The sequence below is a fragment of the Heterocephalus glaber genome, unplaced genomic scaffold (genome assembly GCF_053883595.1).
Source record: "Heterocephalus glaber isolate CG9 unplaced genomic scaffold, H.glaber_assembly_v1.0 deba00000943, whole genome shotgun sequence".
Classification (NCBI taxonomy): Eukaryota; Metazoa; Chordata; class Mammalia; order Rodentia; family Bathyergidae; genus Heterocephalus; species Heterocephalus glaber.
This window is the reverse complement of record NW_028258175.1, coordinates 2569076-2586274: the sequence shown is the minus strand read 5'-3', so window position 1 is coordinate 2586274 and position 17199 is coordinate 2569076. Positions and strand designations below refer to the sequence as shown.

Below are 17199 nucleotides of genomic sequence, written 5' to 3'. Positions count from 1 at the left end.
AGTGGGGTACAGGTGACATGGCCGAGGCGCCGCTCACAGGAGAAGCTCCTCAGTGTCTGCCCTGCTCCTGAGTCCGTGCTCGGCCCTTTTCCTGTGGTACAAGTTTCCCCGTCTGTGTTACTGTGCCTGTGATAGTTCGTTCAGAAACAGCACAAGCCTGACACACACAGTCGACCCTTGGCTGGGTGTTAGGAAAACCACAGGGAGGTGCAAGGACCGGGACGGGGTGGACGGCACAAGGCCGTCTGGAGGGGCAGCTGCTGTCCACTCGGGCGTCGGTGGGTGCCGGGCTAGTGCGCCCCCGCCCTCCTTCGCTTCTCTTCAAGAGAAGTCAGAAATACGGAGCAGCCTGAGTTTTCAACGTTGTACCACTGTGTGTGTCAAAACAAAACAAAAGACACCCTGGCTCAGTGGCACCTGCCTGTGATCCCATCTAAGGAGGCTGAGGCAGGAGGGTCACAAGTTCAAGGCCACCTGGACAACTTAGCAAGACCTTTCCCTGTTGCTGCAAAGAGAAAAGAGAAAAGAAGACCCCATTTGCTGGCAGGAGTCCCAGTGGCAGCTTTGTGAGCCTTGCAGATTGTCCCCAAGGGCATCCCTGACTGATGCCTTGCTCCTCCTCCTCCTCCTCTTCCTCCTCCTCCTCCTATTCCTTGTCCTCCTCTTCCTCCTTCTCCCTTCCTCCCCACACCCTGCACTCTGACCCCACCTCTTGTTGTGCATCCATTTGCAAAGCCAATGCTCGCATTTTTTAATGAATCAAATCACATGTGTTCTGTCGGTGCCTGGCAGACCCCCAGTCTGTCTCTTAGGGTGCGGAGCTGCCCTGTGGGTCCCCTCTGGCTCCTTACAGGTTTCGCCTGAGACTGGGTGTGAAACAGGAGAGGAGGGTGGAAAAAAGCTGAGGCCTCCCTTCGGTCAGGCACCTGGCTCACAGCGAGCCCTCCCTCCGCAGGGTGGGGCAGTGTTAGAAGGTGCTGTGGCGGCTGGACTCGGGCTGCCTGCAGCTAGCCAGGGCCCATCCAAGTGCTGTATCCACATGCGCCCGATGCCTTGTGGGACCCCACTGTCCAAAGAAAATGTGAGGTTGAAGCAGCTTCCTGGGGTCCCACAGGCAGCGAGGGCCGGAGTAAGACGTGAGATGCGAATCCAGGAGGACCAGCTCTGGCACCTGTGCAGCAGGTGCATCAGGCTGCTGCCCTCTGGTGCCCTGTTGCCATGGCTGTCGTCTGCCACCGCCCTGCCTGGAAGAGGTGGTCCACTTGGAGCTTCCTCGTAAACAGATGTGCCGGAGCCTCTGGGAGTTCCCGGGTGATGGTGTAATTCTAACTTGCCCAGTTCAGAAGACTCTCATGCTAATTTCCTTCCATGCATTTTGCTCCTTGATTCAATGACACATTAAGCACTGGGCCCTTGAGATTTAGTGCTGGTTAAGCAGGTCATGCTACAAAGGAAATTGCTTAGAAATTTTAAAGTACGTATCACCTCGGGCTGAACCCCATGGCCACGGCCTCCGGTAGACACCCAGGCCGAGCCCTCCCTGTGCTGGTAGGGCGACCGTTGCCCTGGGACTGCGATGCATCGGCACTGTAAGACGGCCCGAGACTGCATGGCCAGCAGGGCTCCTGTTGTGATGACGTCTGCATCACAGAGGTGTCCTCCAAGGGGGCAGGTGGCTCCCGGTGCCCGTCTGAGCAGAACTAGGGTAATGTGTGGAGAATGCTCACAGAGCTCCTCGCCAGAAAGGCAGCTGCTCAGTAAATGGGGCAGGAACAGGAGCCGCGAAGGTGTCAGGAACTTTCCCAGCTTCCTCCTGTCTCCCCGAGGCCAAGTGCCTGCCCTTTCCCCATGAGATCAGCCTTCTCTGCTCTTTTCACAGGGAAGCCAGTGGCCTCACCCCACCAGTGCCCTTGTCTCAGCTGTGGCCACAGCAGCCAATCCCAGAGTCTTAGGGAAACAACTTGTCATTCTACTTGGGTCCAGTGTCCACTCCTTGTCCCATTTTATTAGCAGTTAGCACCTACCTCATAGAGGTACAGTCAGTTTTTATAAACTCAAGCTCAGAGCTTCGGAGTTTATATTAGGCTCAACCCACCAGTACTTTGGAATCTTGGCTCTCATTCTGTCCTAATCTGTGGTCCCTCCACACCATGCTGACTGCAGAGCCAAGCAACAGCTTTCTGCTGCCTTGAGGTTTGTGATGGGAATGTGGGCAGTGATGGGACAGAACTGGCCCCAGGCGGTAGGGAGCAGTGTGTTCTCTTGCAGACAGAGACACGCGGGCTCCAGCCAGCTGTCACATCTGAGAGGTCCAGGAGAAAATGTGCACCTCAGGGAAGAGGTCAGCAGCAGACATGGAACACAGGTGGAGTCCTTGCCTGGCTGTCCCCCAGACTAAGTTCCCAACACATGACATGCAGTGCTGGCTCCTCGGTGCACTTGCAAACCAATGCCAGCCATTCATTTCCATCAGAGAAAATCAAATCACATAAAGCAAGGTGGTGGCAATCCATATGGGGAGTTCCTTCCACCAGATGTCTCACCTCGTGGCTGGGAGGAGAGGGCGGGAGACCTTTGGTACTCTTTTTTAATGGCAGATGACAAGAGGGGGAGAGGACAGGTGCAAGAGAACCAACAGGTGGAGAAGGTGTTCCTCAGCCTCCAGACCTGGTCCAGGGCACAGGGTAGGGGCAGAAACATGGTGCCAGCGTTCTTCCCTTTGGCAGCAAACCACGAGCATTTCCCTGAACCAGATCCTATGCTGGGCACTGGGACACAGCAGAGGCAAGGGTATATGGCAGAGAAGGCCTCTGCAAGGAGGTAGGTGGCAAAAAGAGCCAGCCTAGTGAGCATCTAGAGGGAGGGCATTTCTGCCAGAGGGCACAACAAGAGTAAAGGCTCCCAGGCAGGAAGAGGCTTGGCATACCCTTGGGACAGAAGGGCCAGCACAGCTGGAGCAAAGTGATCGTGTGGGGGCCAGGGGAAGTGGCAGAAGCCAGTGGGGGCCATATGCAGGCCCCTGTGGGCATGGTGGGAGGCACATGGAAGTTGAAGTGACAGAGTGGACATGTCTGGGCCTTCCAAGTAGACATTGGAATTGGAAGATGTTGGCTAAGAGGGAGAGGCCAGAATTGACATCTGAAGTTGAGGTGCCTGCTTGGGAGTCAGGGGTCAGATGAGGGCCAAGAGGGGTGACAGTGTTGGGGAGGACCAGACCATGCCGAGCCTGGGGCTTATGACACTCCCAGACTTAGGTGGTGGGTGGAGGGCACTGGTGTGATAGAAAGAGGAGCTGCGGGTGAGGGAAGAGAGAATCAAAGAGGCCAGGGAAAGAGGGGAGATCACATCCAAGAGGTTTGTCTGGAATGTCAAGCAGGAAATGAAGACTGGGAAAAGACTGGGGAGTCAGCATTCACTTGAAGAAAGCCATTTCAGCAGAGGATTCTGGGAACTGTGGGATTCTTATGAATGCAGAGGGCAGAAAGCTGCCAGGGGTTTGGCCTCAGGCATGGCTGGACCCAGGAGCTCAGATAACACAGGTCTTTATCTTCATCTCTCAACTCAGGTTCCCCATGTAGCCTTCATTTTCATGCAGGCCATTATGGCTTATTAGGCTGGGGCTTTGGGAGGTGACTGAATCACGTGATGTTAGAAAGTGAGGCCTGCTTGGACGAGGTGTGGATCGCTGGGGGCATGACCTGGAAAAGCATACCTCTCTCCTGGCTCTTCTCTTCTCTCTGCTTTCTAGCCTCCATGACATGAGCAGCTTTTCCTCCACTGGGCCCCTCTTCCATGCCTTCTTGCCTTGAAGCCAGCTGGCCATGGACTGAAAATGTGAGCCAAACTAAAGCTCTTCTCCTTTATGTCATGGGTGTCAGATATTATGCCCCAGCAGAGAAAAAGTGACCAAGGCAGACTTTGATACTGGAGAAATGGGGTTATTGCCAGTACTATACCTGACCGTGTGGTTCAGAAGGCTTTGGATCTGGCTTGCCAAAGGGAATTTGGAAAAGTTTGGAGACACTGGCTCGAAAAGTAGCCCTACAATGCTGTAAGCGGAGCTTGATGGGAGAGTCTGGTCAGAGCTCAGAAAACCAGAATGTGAATAGAAATGCAGATGATAAAGTGCAGTTTCAGGAGGTTCCAGTTGGGAACAAGGACTCCATTGGTAGTTGGACTCCAGGCCTTATATGTTATTCTCCAGCAGAAAATTTTTCTACGTTTTGCTCATGACCTAAGACTTTTCAGGAGACTGACATTAAGGACAGTGGACTAATCTGGTGGAGAAAACATTAAGATAGCCCATTGTTGAGGCTGTGGCATGGGTACTGCTGGGGGGCTTTTAGCCAGCTCTACACTGAGAATCAAGAGCAAACATCAGGGCTGGGGATTTAGCTCAGTGGTTTTGCCGCCTACTGCGCAAGAGCAAGGACCCGAGTTCGATCCCTGGTACCAAAAAAATAAAAAATAAAAGCAAACAGCACACCTGAGTGATTTTTAAAGATTTGAATTTTACCAGAAAGGAACCACCTATAAACTTGGGGCTTGTAAAATTTTGGCCCAGGACAGCTTGGTTGTTAAAAAGCTGAGCCTTAAAAAGAAGCCAAGTACTTTGCATTGGAACAATAGGAAAGATGCCTGGAGGCCCTGTGAGAAATCCTCAAGACCCCACCTTTCCAGGCTCAAGAGTGCAAAATTATAAAGCTTTCATTTGAGAAAAGAGCTATAAGGCACAGTGCCCTAAAAGGGCCATGTAGGGAATTGGTTTGCTGGAATTCAGTTCACAGTGCTCAGCCATCTAGGCACTCAGAAGTCTCTGCAGGTATGGTCCAGGGGGGTCAGGCTACTGCTCAAGCTGGCAGCAGACCTTGGCATCATCCATGTGGTGCTAGTTTTACAGGCATGCAGGACACAGAGTTGTGGGTTCAGGGAGGCTTCTATCCAGATTTCAGAAGAAGGCCTGGGAGGGCAGGCAGTGGCCCCAAGAGGGCAGGGTGTGAAGCTATGGGAATGAAGCTGAAAGTGCAGTGGAGACCCTAGAAAGTTGGAGAAGCCAGGAGCATGGGATGTCTGAGAAAAGCCATAAGGAGTGAGCAAAGCTGGCCCAAGAGAAAAACCTCAAGGGCTATAAGCACTAGCAGTGCCATGGGAGTGGGGCCACCCGAGCCATGTGGAATTCACATCTTGCCTCAGTTTGCCTAGGTGCTTCACATGGAGCTACAGAGTTGGATTTTGGTATTGCTTTAGTTCCATTCATTTTTATCCCCTGTTCCTTCCTTTGGAGGGGGAATGTTTACCCTGTGTTGTTGTATGTCAGCAGTGTTTAATTTTCTTTTTTATTTTTACAGTGGCTCAGAGCTAAAGTTTCCTGTAAGTCTCAGAGGAGACTTTGGATTTGGGCTTTTCCAGTGCTGTAACTGTTCAGATTTTGGCAACTCTTAGAGGTGGAGTAAATGCATTTTGCATAAAGAGATGCACATGGGCCTTTTGAGAACCAGGGCCAGCACATTATGGTTTATATCTAGATGGGCCCCAAGGCCTGAACACTCATAAGTGGGGCTTTTTTTTTCTGGTACCAGGGGTGGAACTCGGGACCTCGCGCTTGCGAGGCAGATGGCAGAACCACTGAGCTAAACCTCCGGGCCCATAAGTGAGGCTTTTGAAAGTGACTGAATCATGGGGTGCTGTAGCTAAGTGTGATATTAGGAGGTGAGCCTGGTTGGAAGAGGAGGGTCACCTGGAAAGTATACTGTGTCTCCTTTCCTGGGTCTCTCTGCCCCCTGCTTCCTGACCACCATGCCGTGAGCGGCTTCTCCTCCATTGTGCTCCTCGCCATGCCATCCTGCCTCGGACCCAGGCAGCCATGGACTGAAAATGTGAACCAAAAGGAACTTCTGTGCCTTTGAGTTGTGGGCGTCAGGTATTGTGTCCCAGCAAGAAAGTGACCAAGACACAGGTTCTCCCCACAGTGCTGCAGAATGGCCCCTTGCAACCCCAGCCCTCCATCCTCCAGTCTCTCTGCGAGCTTGGCTCGGAAGGGTGGTGTCGGCTCTCATCCAGTCCAGTCCGGATGGCCTGGAGGTGGGGGCATCTCCAAAGAGAAATCAGAGGAGAGGGGAAGCTGGTTGGGGTGGGCAAAACAATAACTCTACAAAGAGACAGCGGGTGGCTGGGGTGAGGGCCGCAGAGCATCTGCGTGCAAGGGAGAAACTAGGACAGCAATTGGAGGAGCCACAGAATCAGGCCAGCTCCCCATGTCTCCTTCTGGGCAGAAGAGATTTATGCAGGTCTGCAAGCAGGCAGAGCAGGGTGGGGAAGGAGTGAGGCAGAGCCTGGAGGGAGGGGGATTGATGGAGCAGGCCCTCCCGACAAGCGGGAAACAGATGAAAGGGGAGACAGAGTCAGTGTCACTGGCTGCTTCGCAGAATGCCACCTCGGAGGGTGCTGGGCCATGATGGCCGCGAGTTGGGATGCTGCCTGCCTGTGCTCACACCAGGGCCTTCAGAGCATCCGTGAGGCTGCTCTGTGTTCACACAAGCTGGGAGACAAGCAGGGGCCGTGGGCCTTGGCCACGGGTACAGGTCGACCCCTTTCTGTGTGATGCCCTTGGCTGGTTTGCTTTCTTAACACTAGCATTTTCTCTTGACTATAAAAGTAATATAAGCAAGGAACCTTAACAAGTAAAGTTACCAAGAGGAAAAGAAAAGTCCTTCCTACCCACCACCCTGTAGTAATCACTGTTAACACCCTAGCATGCATCACCCGTGCATGGATCCACTGCATCTAATGCTGCACGTTGAGCTTTCCCCCTTTTCTATTCTTTCACGAGGCCTTCACCTGCTGTTCAGTGGTTTTGGGGGACACCATTCAAGTTACGTGACTGTGCAGCCTCAAGCACAGCCCCTCATGTTGCTGACTCAGTGCTGCCCCTGTCTTGGGAGCTGCTAAGTGGGGAGTGACTTCTGGCAAAGTTTCTAACGTGACCAAATGGTCTTCCTGCACCTGCTTTCCCTCACTGCTATGAGATACCTGAGAGAACAACTTACAAGGAGGGAGGCTTGGCTGGGGCTCACAGCTTTGGAGGGTTCAGTCTCTGGTTGGCTGGCACTGTTGATTAGGGCTTGTGCTGAGGCACCACATCATGGTGGTAGCTTCCTGTTTGTGGAGGCAGAAGCTGCTCACCTCTGGGGGCCAAAAAGCAAAGAAGGAAGAGGAGGGCCCCAGTGACCCCTCCAAGGCTCTGACCCCAGTGATCTAACCAGGCCCCACCTCACAAAGGTTCCACTGTGGTCTGGGGAACCAAACCTTTAACACACAGGCCTTTGGGGGACCTCAAGATCCAAACTATAGAACTTCCCCTTGGTTTCTTTCTTTTTTTTTTTTCTGAGACAGGGTCTTGCTCTGTAGTTCAGCCTGCCCTTGAACTCACTGTGTAGCCCAGGCTGGCCTCAAACTCACACCAATCCCCCTGCCTCCACCCCTCAAGTGCTGGGATTACAGACATGAGCCACCATGCTCAGCTCCTCTTGGTTTCTATGACAGTTGCATTTTCAAAATAATTGAAAGTCTATCAAAAATACTTTTTTTATAAAACAAACAGGTTCTAGGCTTGGGTGATCATAAGCATTTTTTTGCCAACATGAACATCCAGCAGCGCAGTTGAAAGTTGTGTGGGCTGGGACTGGCCATGTAGGGTAGGATGGTGACACCCCTGGTCCCTCCCTCAAGTGCCAGTGGGCCCTGAGGCAGGGAGAACACCTCCTGGAGGGAGGCACTGCTGGGTGAGAGGCACCCCGTGAGACAGTCCCCAAAGCCCCCTGTTTCTGCACGTACCACTAATGGGGCATCACCCCCACCATGTCCTCTCTTCCAGAAGACACCCGGGCCTCCAAGACACCTTTACGATTGAGGTGGCATAGCAAGCAGGAGCACACACTGCGTGAGTCGTGGGACTCCCTCAGTGCCTTCGACCGCTCACACCGGGGCCGCATCTCCCACCTGGAGCCCCAGGGGGACATCTTGGATGAGTTCCTGCAGCAGCAGAGGAGTGGCCGGCCGAGGGCCCAGCCACCACCCTGCAGGGACGGGGAGCTGGAGCCGTCTAGGGGGCAAGGCGACCTCTCGGAAGAGACTGACGGCAGCGACGACTTCAAAATCCCTGTCTTGCCTCAGGGACAGCACTTGGTCATCGACATCCGGTCCACGTGGGGTGACAGGCACTATGTCGGCCTCAATGGAATAGAAATCTTCAGTTCCAAGGGGGAGCCGGTGCAGATTTCAGCCATCACAGCAGAGCCCCCCGACATCAATGTTCTGCCAGCATATGGGAAAGACCCCCGGGTGGTCACCAACCTCATCGACGGGGTAAACAGGACCCAGGACGATATGCACGTCTGGCTGGCCCCCTTCACGCCAGGCCAGCCCCACTCCATTTCTGTCGACTTCACGCACCCCTGCCAGGTCGCCCTGATCAGGGTTTGGAATTATAACAAATCCAGGATCCATTCCTTCCGAGGTGTGAAGGACATCGCAATGCTGTTGGACGGGCAGTGCATCTTTGACGGAGAGATCGCCAAGGCTTCTGGGACCCTGGCAGGAGGTACGGTGTATCTGGCAGAATGTTCTCGAAGCCCCTGTGTGCTGCTCATTGAGGCTGTGAGGGGCAAAATCGAGCCCCAGGGTAGCACGGCAGGTAGGGCTCCCCTAGACCTGGTCACTCCCTTCACTTCTCACAGCCTGGGTGTGCCCAAGCCGCCTCACTTCTTTTAATCTCCACTTGCGCGGGGATTTGTCCTGGAGTGAGGCATTGGGCAAGTGGTTTTAGGGGAATCTTGGGTCAGAGTCTGAGGGTAGAGTTTCAGGGGAGCCTGGCCTCAGCCATCCCAAGGGAGCCACTTGGGTCTCCTGCCTTCAGGCGAAGCAGTGGGCTTTGGGAGCCCGCCCGCCAGCTCCCCAGGCTGGGGCACAACACTCACACCCTCCCAGACAAGGCACCGTGGAAAGGGCAAGCAGGGGCCTGGGTGGGGCCCCGGAAGCATCAGCTACAGCTCCTCACCCACACCAAAGAAAGGGCCCTTGTTTGGTGGCAGATCACAGTGGCTCCGGTTCTGTGAGGTCCCCTCCTCAGTTCTTAGGCTTTGTGAACTCCACGTGAGATGCGTGAGGGCCAAGACAGCTCACGTGCACAGCCAGTCACATTGGGTGTCACAAGGTTGGCGGTCAGGTTCTGGGTGTCGCATGATCGCAGTGTGAGACGAGCAGAGCCTTCTGTCTTTCCGGTGACGCGCTCAGCCCCGGAGCACTTCGGAGACACCATCCTGTTCACAACTGATGACGACATCCTTGAGGCCATATTCTGTTCGGATGAGACCTTTGGCACTGACGTGGACAGCCTGTGTGACCTGCAGCTGGAGGAGGCGCTGCGGAGGCCCAGCACAGCGGACAGCGAGGCCCAGGAGCGGCCCTTCACCCAGGCGGGCTCCGGCGTGGAGGACTGGGTAGGCCTGCAGCAGCGGGGCCTCTGAGGGCTCCCAGCTCCCAGCAGAGCGGGAGGAATTAAGACAGATATCCTTTAAGTTGCTCAGGCTACTGTTTTGACATTCCCCATTTTTCTCCTTCATTTTCTGCCCTGTATGTCATATTTCATTCTCTAATTATCTCTTATTTTTTATTTAACCGATGTGAAGAAAGCATTCAAATTTTAATCAAAGCCAGGAGAAGGCTGCTGTGTGTCATCTGTGTGATTTAGAGGTTGTCAGTGTAGGGGGAGTCCTTCCTCCGGGTGGTGCTGTGACTCCTCACCGCCGTTTTGGGTGGAAGATTAGATACGCCTTTCACAGGCAGCCTTGGAATTAGAGTGGGGAGCGGTGTGGCCAGGACGCCGGGCGTGGGTTGCCATCCACGTGTGGATGGCATCAGTGCGCTTGGCCCCGAGGTGGCCTCTGAGTGGAAACTCTTCATGTTCCCATTGAGGAGCTGAGGCTCAGGCAGGTTAAATGACCTGCCCAAGGGCACATTGGCTGGAATTTGAATTCATGGGTCCAGAGCGTATGCTTTTCATCAATACATACGTTAAAAATGAAAGATGACCTTCCGAGTAAAGGTCGATCCAAGTCTGCAAGGTCCTGGGGGACTTCTTGCCAACACGAGGGGGAAGGAGATGATTAAGCATGCAGGGGGGAAGCTGGGAGCAGCCAGCAGCCACAGGCGAGCAGGCCACGCCATGGGATAGTGGTGACAAGGCCCAGCAGCTGGGTGGGGCGTGTGGACCCTACTGTGCTCACGTGTGGACCAGGCAGCACTGGGACAAGATGGCGGCAGTGGGTCGGTCGCTGGGCCTCACGTGTCCCTCCTCTGTTTCCAGGTGGCAGTTGCTCACTCACTGGTGCTCGTTCTCCTGATATTTTCAAGAGAAGCTAGAAATCAGTTTTTATGTAAAATCTCACTTTAAAAAGGGCAACTAGTTCAGATGTCTTCAAGCCCTGTGTGGCCACTGAACATCCTCGGTCTGACTCGATCTGTGGTTTCCCACTGGGAGCTGACCTCGAGGTCTCCCATGGCCCGCATGTTCCAGGCAGTGAAGGTTCTCACGGGGCCTCGTGGATGGACCCCGACCCGCATGCTGGAGACAAGCAACTCTGCTGTCTTTCGTGTCTCAGCTCTGCTGGCCGTGAAGTAGTGGAGGTGCTCTGCCCTGACTTAGGGTGCAGAGAAGTAAAGAGCAGTCGGGGCTGGGACCCAAGGACCAGGTGTGGCAGCCGTTGCTGATTTTGTCCTGGCTGCCGTGAGAATCCAGCAGGACTTTGGAAGTGTGGACACGGGGCCGCCCTGAGATGCGGGCCGGGAAGGCCCAGGTTGAAAAGCACTCTCTGGTCTGAACCCTGCCTCTGTTCCTCCCTCCTGCCTCCCCTCCCCCTCGCACAAGGTGAACACTGTCAGGGCTTCTCTGTTAGGAAAAGCCTCAGCATCACGCTGTAGTGTCACACATCTCTGCGGCCAACAGCGGCAGCTGGCAGGGGTCAGCCTGCAGGCCCTGGACTGCCCATCTCCTAGTCAGGGCATCTGCAGGGGCTGACGTGCCAGGAAAGACCAGGGTTTCCTGGGACACGGGCGGGCAGCTGTACCTGGGACTTGGCCAGCTGTGTGAGTGCCACTAAAGCCACCCCTTCTCCTGCTTCTCTCCTGATCACTTGCAGACCCCAGGGCTAGAGCTGCCGCCTAGTGCCCCGGTCCCCGAAGCCACCACGCCGGCACCAGGCATCTACCACGGGATCTGTGAGTACTGCCCCCCACCCGGCGTGGAGTGTGCCCGGCCACTAGGACAGGGCTCCCTCTGTCAGGGAGCCAGTCGCACCCCACACACAGGTGCCAGGCTGTGGGCAAGCGAGGGCTGCAACCGGCACCCACTCAGGGCAGGGCCTGGCAGGGCTGCTCCCCTCAGAGGTGCGGCGCCTCTTTGCAGTTTGCCTTGCCAAGGGTGTAGTGTGCGTCGTGCACATGGACTCCCTGTGTTCACTGTGGGTCCGATGGGGAGGCTGCAGCTGGAGCCCAGCAAGTGTAGAAGAGAGACCCTAAGCACTAGAGGGACCAGGCAGTTGTCCCTGGAGCAGTGGGCACTGCTGGTTCCCACTCAGCCTCAGAGGAGGGGAATACACCAGGCAGCCTGTGTCCCCTCTGCCTCAGTAGCTGGGTGGCAGGAATAAGGCCCTGGGTGCCGGGTCCTCTGGCCTCCGAGAGGTCAGGAATCCAGCCTTTTGTGTGAGCTCTCAGAGTCTTACATGGTGTTTTAAAACACTGCATGAGCCTAATGAGATGCGGTGGCTCCGGGTAAGCCCCATCTGGTCCCCGGCTGTTTTGCAGCCCTTCTCCGGGCCTCCTTGCAGCCAGTTCTGCGTCAGCCCCTACTGCCCGGACTCCGCAGCCCGAGGCCACAGCTGTGAGCTCCTCCCCATGTTCTCTTGGAAGCTCTGCCCATGGGCTCCAGCTAGCTTGGCTTCCAGCTCCTTCTCATCCCCGTGTTCCTGCTACCTCATTCAGTTTATCTCCTGAGAACAGCGCCGTGACACTGTCCCTGCCTTTCCCATGAGGCCCGGGTGCAGCCCCTGCACCTCCTCGGTCCTCCCCAGCTGGCTGGCACTGACCAGAGTCTGAGAGCAGGCTCTGTGTGATGTCACCAGGCCATGCTTGGGACTCACATCTGGGCAGGCGGGAGGCAGGTCGGGGGACGAGGCGGAGGGAGAAGCCAGGCTCCTGCCAGCCCCGCAGGATGCTCCGAGTCCCGGGCCTTTTGGGGTGTCCTAGGAGAGTGAGGGCAGCGGCTGCCCCCAGGAGGGGCAGGGCCCTGTGCAGAGCCTCATGGAGGCCAAGTGGGTGTTCTCCACAGTGAACCGGGACCGGCACACGCAGCCCCTCAGCCTCGGCCCTCACGCCAGAGGTCCCTGCATGTCAGGTTCCCCTGGGAGCGAGAGGGCCTACAGGGCAGCGGGTGTTTCTCATGCAGTTGGCTCTCTTCTCCGTGGGTCAGGATTCTTCTTTATATTTTTTATGAGCAATGGAAATTGAACTCAAGCTGAGTTAAGCAAAAGGGGCTATTTACTGACTTACAAAACTAAGACGCGAGAGGTCACAGCTGCCTGCACAGAGGGACACAGACAAGAAAAGATGTCCCCAGGCCCTGGTGTCCCTCCATCTCTCTGCCCTGTCTTCCTCCCCTGCACCCCGCCATTCCACTGTCCAGCTGGGGCCTCCCGGGAGCTCTGGAGCCTGCCTTCTACCCCACGACCCCAGATAAGAGAGGGCTGTGTATCCAAGAGGCCAGTAGCTGCCCCGAAGTGAAGTCTCCGGGTCTCGCTTGGTCGCATGCCCATCCACAGACCTCTTGGTCTCCATGGTGGGGAGGGAGGAGGTGGGAGGCAAAAAGCATGGAGAGGCCAGGCCTGGAGCCCAGGGAGCGGGGTCCACCACCCGTGCATGGACGGAGCAAAGCTCTGTGCTCCGGTGCGGTCGGAGTGCGGGCCGGGCAGGAGTCGCAGCGCCCCTTCACCTGCGGATCTCTCGGAGGCGCTCTTCCCAAGTGTGTCTCCCACTGGGCCAGCTCCCGCCCTTTTCAGAGATAGTGGCGCAGCGCCCGGGGGAATCCTGCCCTGGAGTGGAGCTCAGACCTGTCTGCTGGCAGGTGGGACTCCGTGCTCATCTTCTCAGCAGCAAGGCCTCTCCTGTGAGCGCCCCCAACATGCGCCAGCCCACACCCCGAATCCTCCACCGCTCCACCCATCTGTGCAAATGGAGAGGCCTTAATAGAGCGGCCCAGGGGATGCGCCGGGGGTGGTAAATATGGCCAAATCCTATTCATGTTTTGAAAGGGAAGATATGACTTGCTAATTTGCAGATGACACTAATTTTGGAAGTTTTGCAAATATTAGCAGTGATGAATAGGAAAGGAGCTGAGAGGGTTGAAACATGGGAGAGGAATAACAAAATTAATTTCCATTTATATAAATACTAATTGATACACCCGAGGAGAATGAATATGGAATGTGGATATTAGCCCAGAAAGGAGCATTATCACTTTCCGAGCTCCCCAGACTAGGCGGAATCACGGCGCATCTTGCTGGCAAACACGCAGGACAGGCTTGGGAGAGTGGGGGGCTGTCCCCTTGTTTCCTCTTGGGGAGGTGGCATTTCTCCCTGGCCCAAGTCCACCCCTCTGCCCGCGGCTCTTCTCCATGGGGGTGCTGCCCACAGCCTCTCTGCTGCCTGGGCAGAAACCTCTTTCCTCCCTTGCCTATCCAGGCCCTCAAGGACCCGGTCTGCAAACGGATGCTCAGTCTGTCCGCTTCTCCCCGTTCTCACCACAACCCCTGTCCAGCACCAAGCTTCCGCCCGGCCGGTCCCCTTCCCTTGCATAGGCCAGCTGCGGAGAGGCCCGGAAAGTGCGGCCGGCCTCCCAGGAGCTGCCCGTGGCGCAGTCAGGGAGATGCAGGCTTCCCGGGATCTAGCCCAGCCTCACCGTCCAATCTCACTTTCATCTGCTCTTCCTCAGCTGCCCAGTTAGGGGTCACATCTGCTCTCCGCTCAGCTCAGGATTTTCCTCCACCTTGGCGCTGATGACCCGCTTCTTTCCCCACCACAGGCCTTCAGCTGAACTTCACAGCCTCCTGGGGGGACCTGCACTACCTGGGCCTCACTGGCCTGGAAGTGGTGGGCAAGGATGGCCAGGCCCTGCCCATCCACCTGCAGCAGATCTCTGCCTGCCCCCGAGACCTGAATGACCTTCCCGAGTACACTGCTGACTCCCGGACCCTGGACAAGTAAGTGTCTGCGGAAGCTTCGCTCCGTGCAGCCCAGCGACTGCATCTCAAACACGTCAGACAGGACCCGCATGTCACCCTTCCCCACAGACCTGCAAGGCCGTGGGGCCTGGCCGCTGCCTGGAGGTGTGAACAAGGAAAGTGGAAGAGAGCCTGGGCAGGGAGTTCAAGTCCTGTCTGTGCCACCTATGAGATTCTTAACCTCTCCAGTAATGGTGGTGATGACAACAACAGTAGTAATTGATGTTATAGAAACCACGTTCTGAACACTTACTAAACAGTAAGCACTGGGGTGTCCTAAGCGGTTACAGGTATTCATTCATTTACCTTCAACTTAGGGTAAGCACTATTATTCTCACCCCTACTTTACCGATGAGGAATTTGAGATGCAGAAGGTTAGAGAGGCCAGAAGTCACTAGACATGTTAAGAGATTTGAGTGCAGGCCCAGGGTGTACCCATACCCAGGCACTTAAGCACTTCGTGAGCTGCTTTGGATTCTCATCAGTAGAAGGGGGCGCATGTCTTCCCTGGCTGGGGGTCCGAAAGGGGATCGTCACTTTGCATCCATGCCCTTTGGCTTGGCCTGTATCGATGAGTGCATGTAGGGCCAGTGATAGGCTCCTGCTTGCTTCCCTTTAAGTGGCTTCTCACTGAGGCCCACATCCCCTGCTGGCATTGACTGTGCATGGGCCACTCTGACCTCTGGATCCTGGCAGTTCACCCAGAGCCCACGGACCTGGCTCCTGGCTGGCTGCAAAGGTGACCCATACCCAGCCAGCTGGTTCACCCTCCCCTGTGCACCACCCCGCTGTCCAGGTATCTTGCAGCGTGTCCCGGGCCTGCTCATAAACGGAGGTCCCAGGCCTCTCTAACATTTCTGTATATATTGCTCATCAATAGGACTTTCAAAGGAAACACAATCTTGGTATCATCATCACACCTAAAAATATTAACCCAGTGGCTCTGTAAACTATCAGATGTCCAGCACAATGGTCTTTCCATCTCTTACAGTTTGCTCACTTGAATTGAGATCCAGATAAGATCCATGGGTGTGATTGGTTGAGCCATCTCTCCAGCTTCCTGCTAGGGCCCCTTCTGTTTCTTTCCTTTTTTTCTTGTAAGTCATCTGTAGAAGGAACCATGCTTTCTTGCCCCATGGAGTCTGGGTTTTACCCGTACATCCCTGTGTTGTTTAACCTATGCCTCTATTCCCTGTATTCTGGGCAAATTGTTACTTAGTTCTGGAGATCTGATCAGGGGGCGGTTTGAATGCTGGGGCAAGACAGCAGTGTAGAGGTTGCTGTGTGGCCGTCAGGGTGTGTGTACTGTGCGGTTGCCACGCCGGTAGTGACAGTGTTGGCCGGTCACGCTCAGGGCCAGGCTCATTCACTCATTCACTTGTCTTCTTCTTCTTATTATTTTTTTGCTTAAATTCTTTTATTGGTACATTTTCGGTATACAATATGTTTACATCTATCATTGGGTGCTTGTACCTATACCTGATGCATCTTGGTTCTTATTTTTTCCCCATTCCCTGTGCATCCTTCACCCCCTCCACCCTTCCCTATTTACACAGACTTCGTTTCCATGTTTTCTCCTCTCGTAATTTTTCCTTTCCCTTCTTTCCTTTCCCCTTCCCCTCCCACCACCTCTACCCGTTTGAACCTTGCTTGTCTTCGTACGCCTTTTTCCATTTATTTACCGAAATGATTGCGATATTTCCCTAAAACTGGTTATTCTGTGGGATAATTCAAATAAGAACAGCAGCCTTGACTCTTGCCTTGATTCTTTCCTTTTCCCCCTCAGTTTTCAGAATAACAATGTTTTCAAATGTTTTTCAGTCTCATTATAGACTTACAATTTAGGTGTGCTGTGCTTGGAGGATTTTAATCCACTGCTCTTTTTGTCTTATTGATGCTCAGATTGCCCCCTCTTGGACGCTGGGAGCTTCTAAGTCTATTTATTTATTTATTTATTTATTGTACTGGGGCTCGAACTCAGGACCTTGCGCTTGCGAGGCAGGTACCAGAACCACTGAGCTAAATCCCCGGCCCTATCTATTTATTATTATGATGCTGGAGATCAAACCCAGGGCCGTGTGCATTCAGGCAAGTCCTTTACTACTGAGCTACAGCCCCACTCTGCCCGAGTTCTTTCAAAATAACCATGTCTGGTTGCCTCCCTGCCTTCGATGTGACAAGATGCCCCAGGCTCATCTTGTGTATGTCTTGGCGCAGACCTTCACTCAGCCTTTTCTCCAAGAAGCTCTGGTGGTGGTGGAGGCCAATGGTATTTAGAGACCACAGCTGAGCCCCAAGGGTGCTCTTGGCTGCTGGGTCGGCCGTGGTGCCTCTGCCTTTGTGAGTAGTTCAGGCCTCCTTTACGGTCACTTCTTGGTGCTTCAGCAGTTCTCTGCTCTCAGAATGAAGCAGCCATGTTGCAGTGGAAGTGGCCCCATTTCTAGGACAGAAAAGTAATTGCTTTGGGAAGGAAATAGAAGGTTCTCTGGTGTTAGCACTCAGTCATCTTAGCTCCACAAACACCCAGTGTCAGAGTGCTGAATTTCCTCAGTGTTAAGATGCCAGTAGTTGTGAGACACACCATCCATCAATTTAATAACAGCTTTTTGGAGGAGAAAAAAATTACATTACCTCCTGGGATGAACACTTAGATTGCAGGACTTATTCCAAACCCAAAACTTTAACATGTGAAAGGAAAAAAATTTTATTTGCAAATTTAGAAAACGTGGCAGCAGCCTGGCTCTCCCAGTACAGTGGGAGTCTGTGGTGTGGGCTGAGGGAGGCTCAGGACATGGGAAGAAGGGGAAGGCCCACAATGGCGGGGTCCTCCTGGGGCTGGGGCCGCGGGGCTGGAGAGCGAGGCAGGGTG

At 54.6% G+C, this 17199-nt stretch overlaps 1 protein-coding gene across 22 annotated transcripts in view; it reads left to right on the top strand.

Moving 5' to 3' along the window:
• Katnip (katanin interacting protein) overlaps positions 1-17199 on the top strand; it is a 179218-nt gene that overhangs the window by 150163 nt on the left and 11856 nt on the right. For all 22 annotated transcript variants that reach the window (XR_015450358.1, XR_015450359.1, XR_015450360.1 and 19 more), the window contains 4 exons: positions 7874-8599; positions 9292-9497; positions 11196-11274; positions 14132-14309. Coding sequence is in view for 19 of the 22 variants with exons in the window: in XM_021237361.2 (XP_021093020.1) it covers positions 7874-8599; positions 9292-9497; positions 11196-11274; positions 14132-14309 (1189 nt within the window). In the remaining 3 variants the exon portion in view is untranslated. The remainder of the gene's footprint in view (positions 1-7873; positions 8600-9291; positions 9498-11195; positions 11275-14131; positions 14310-17199) is intronic.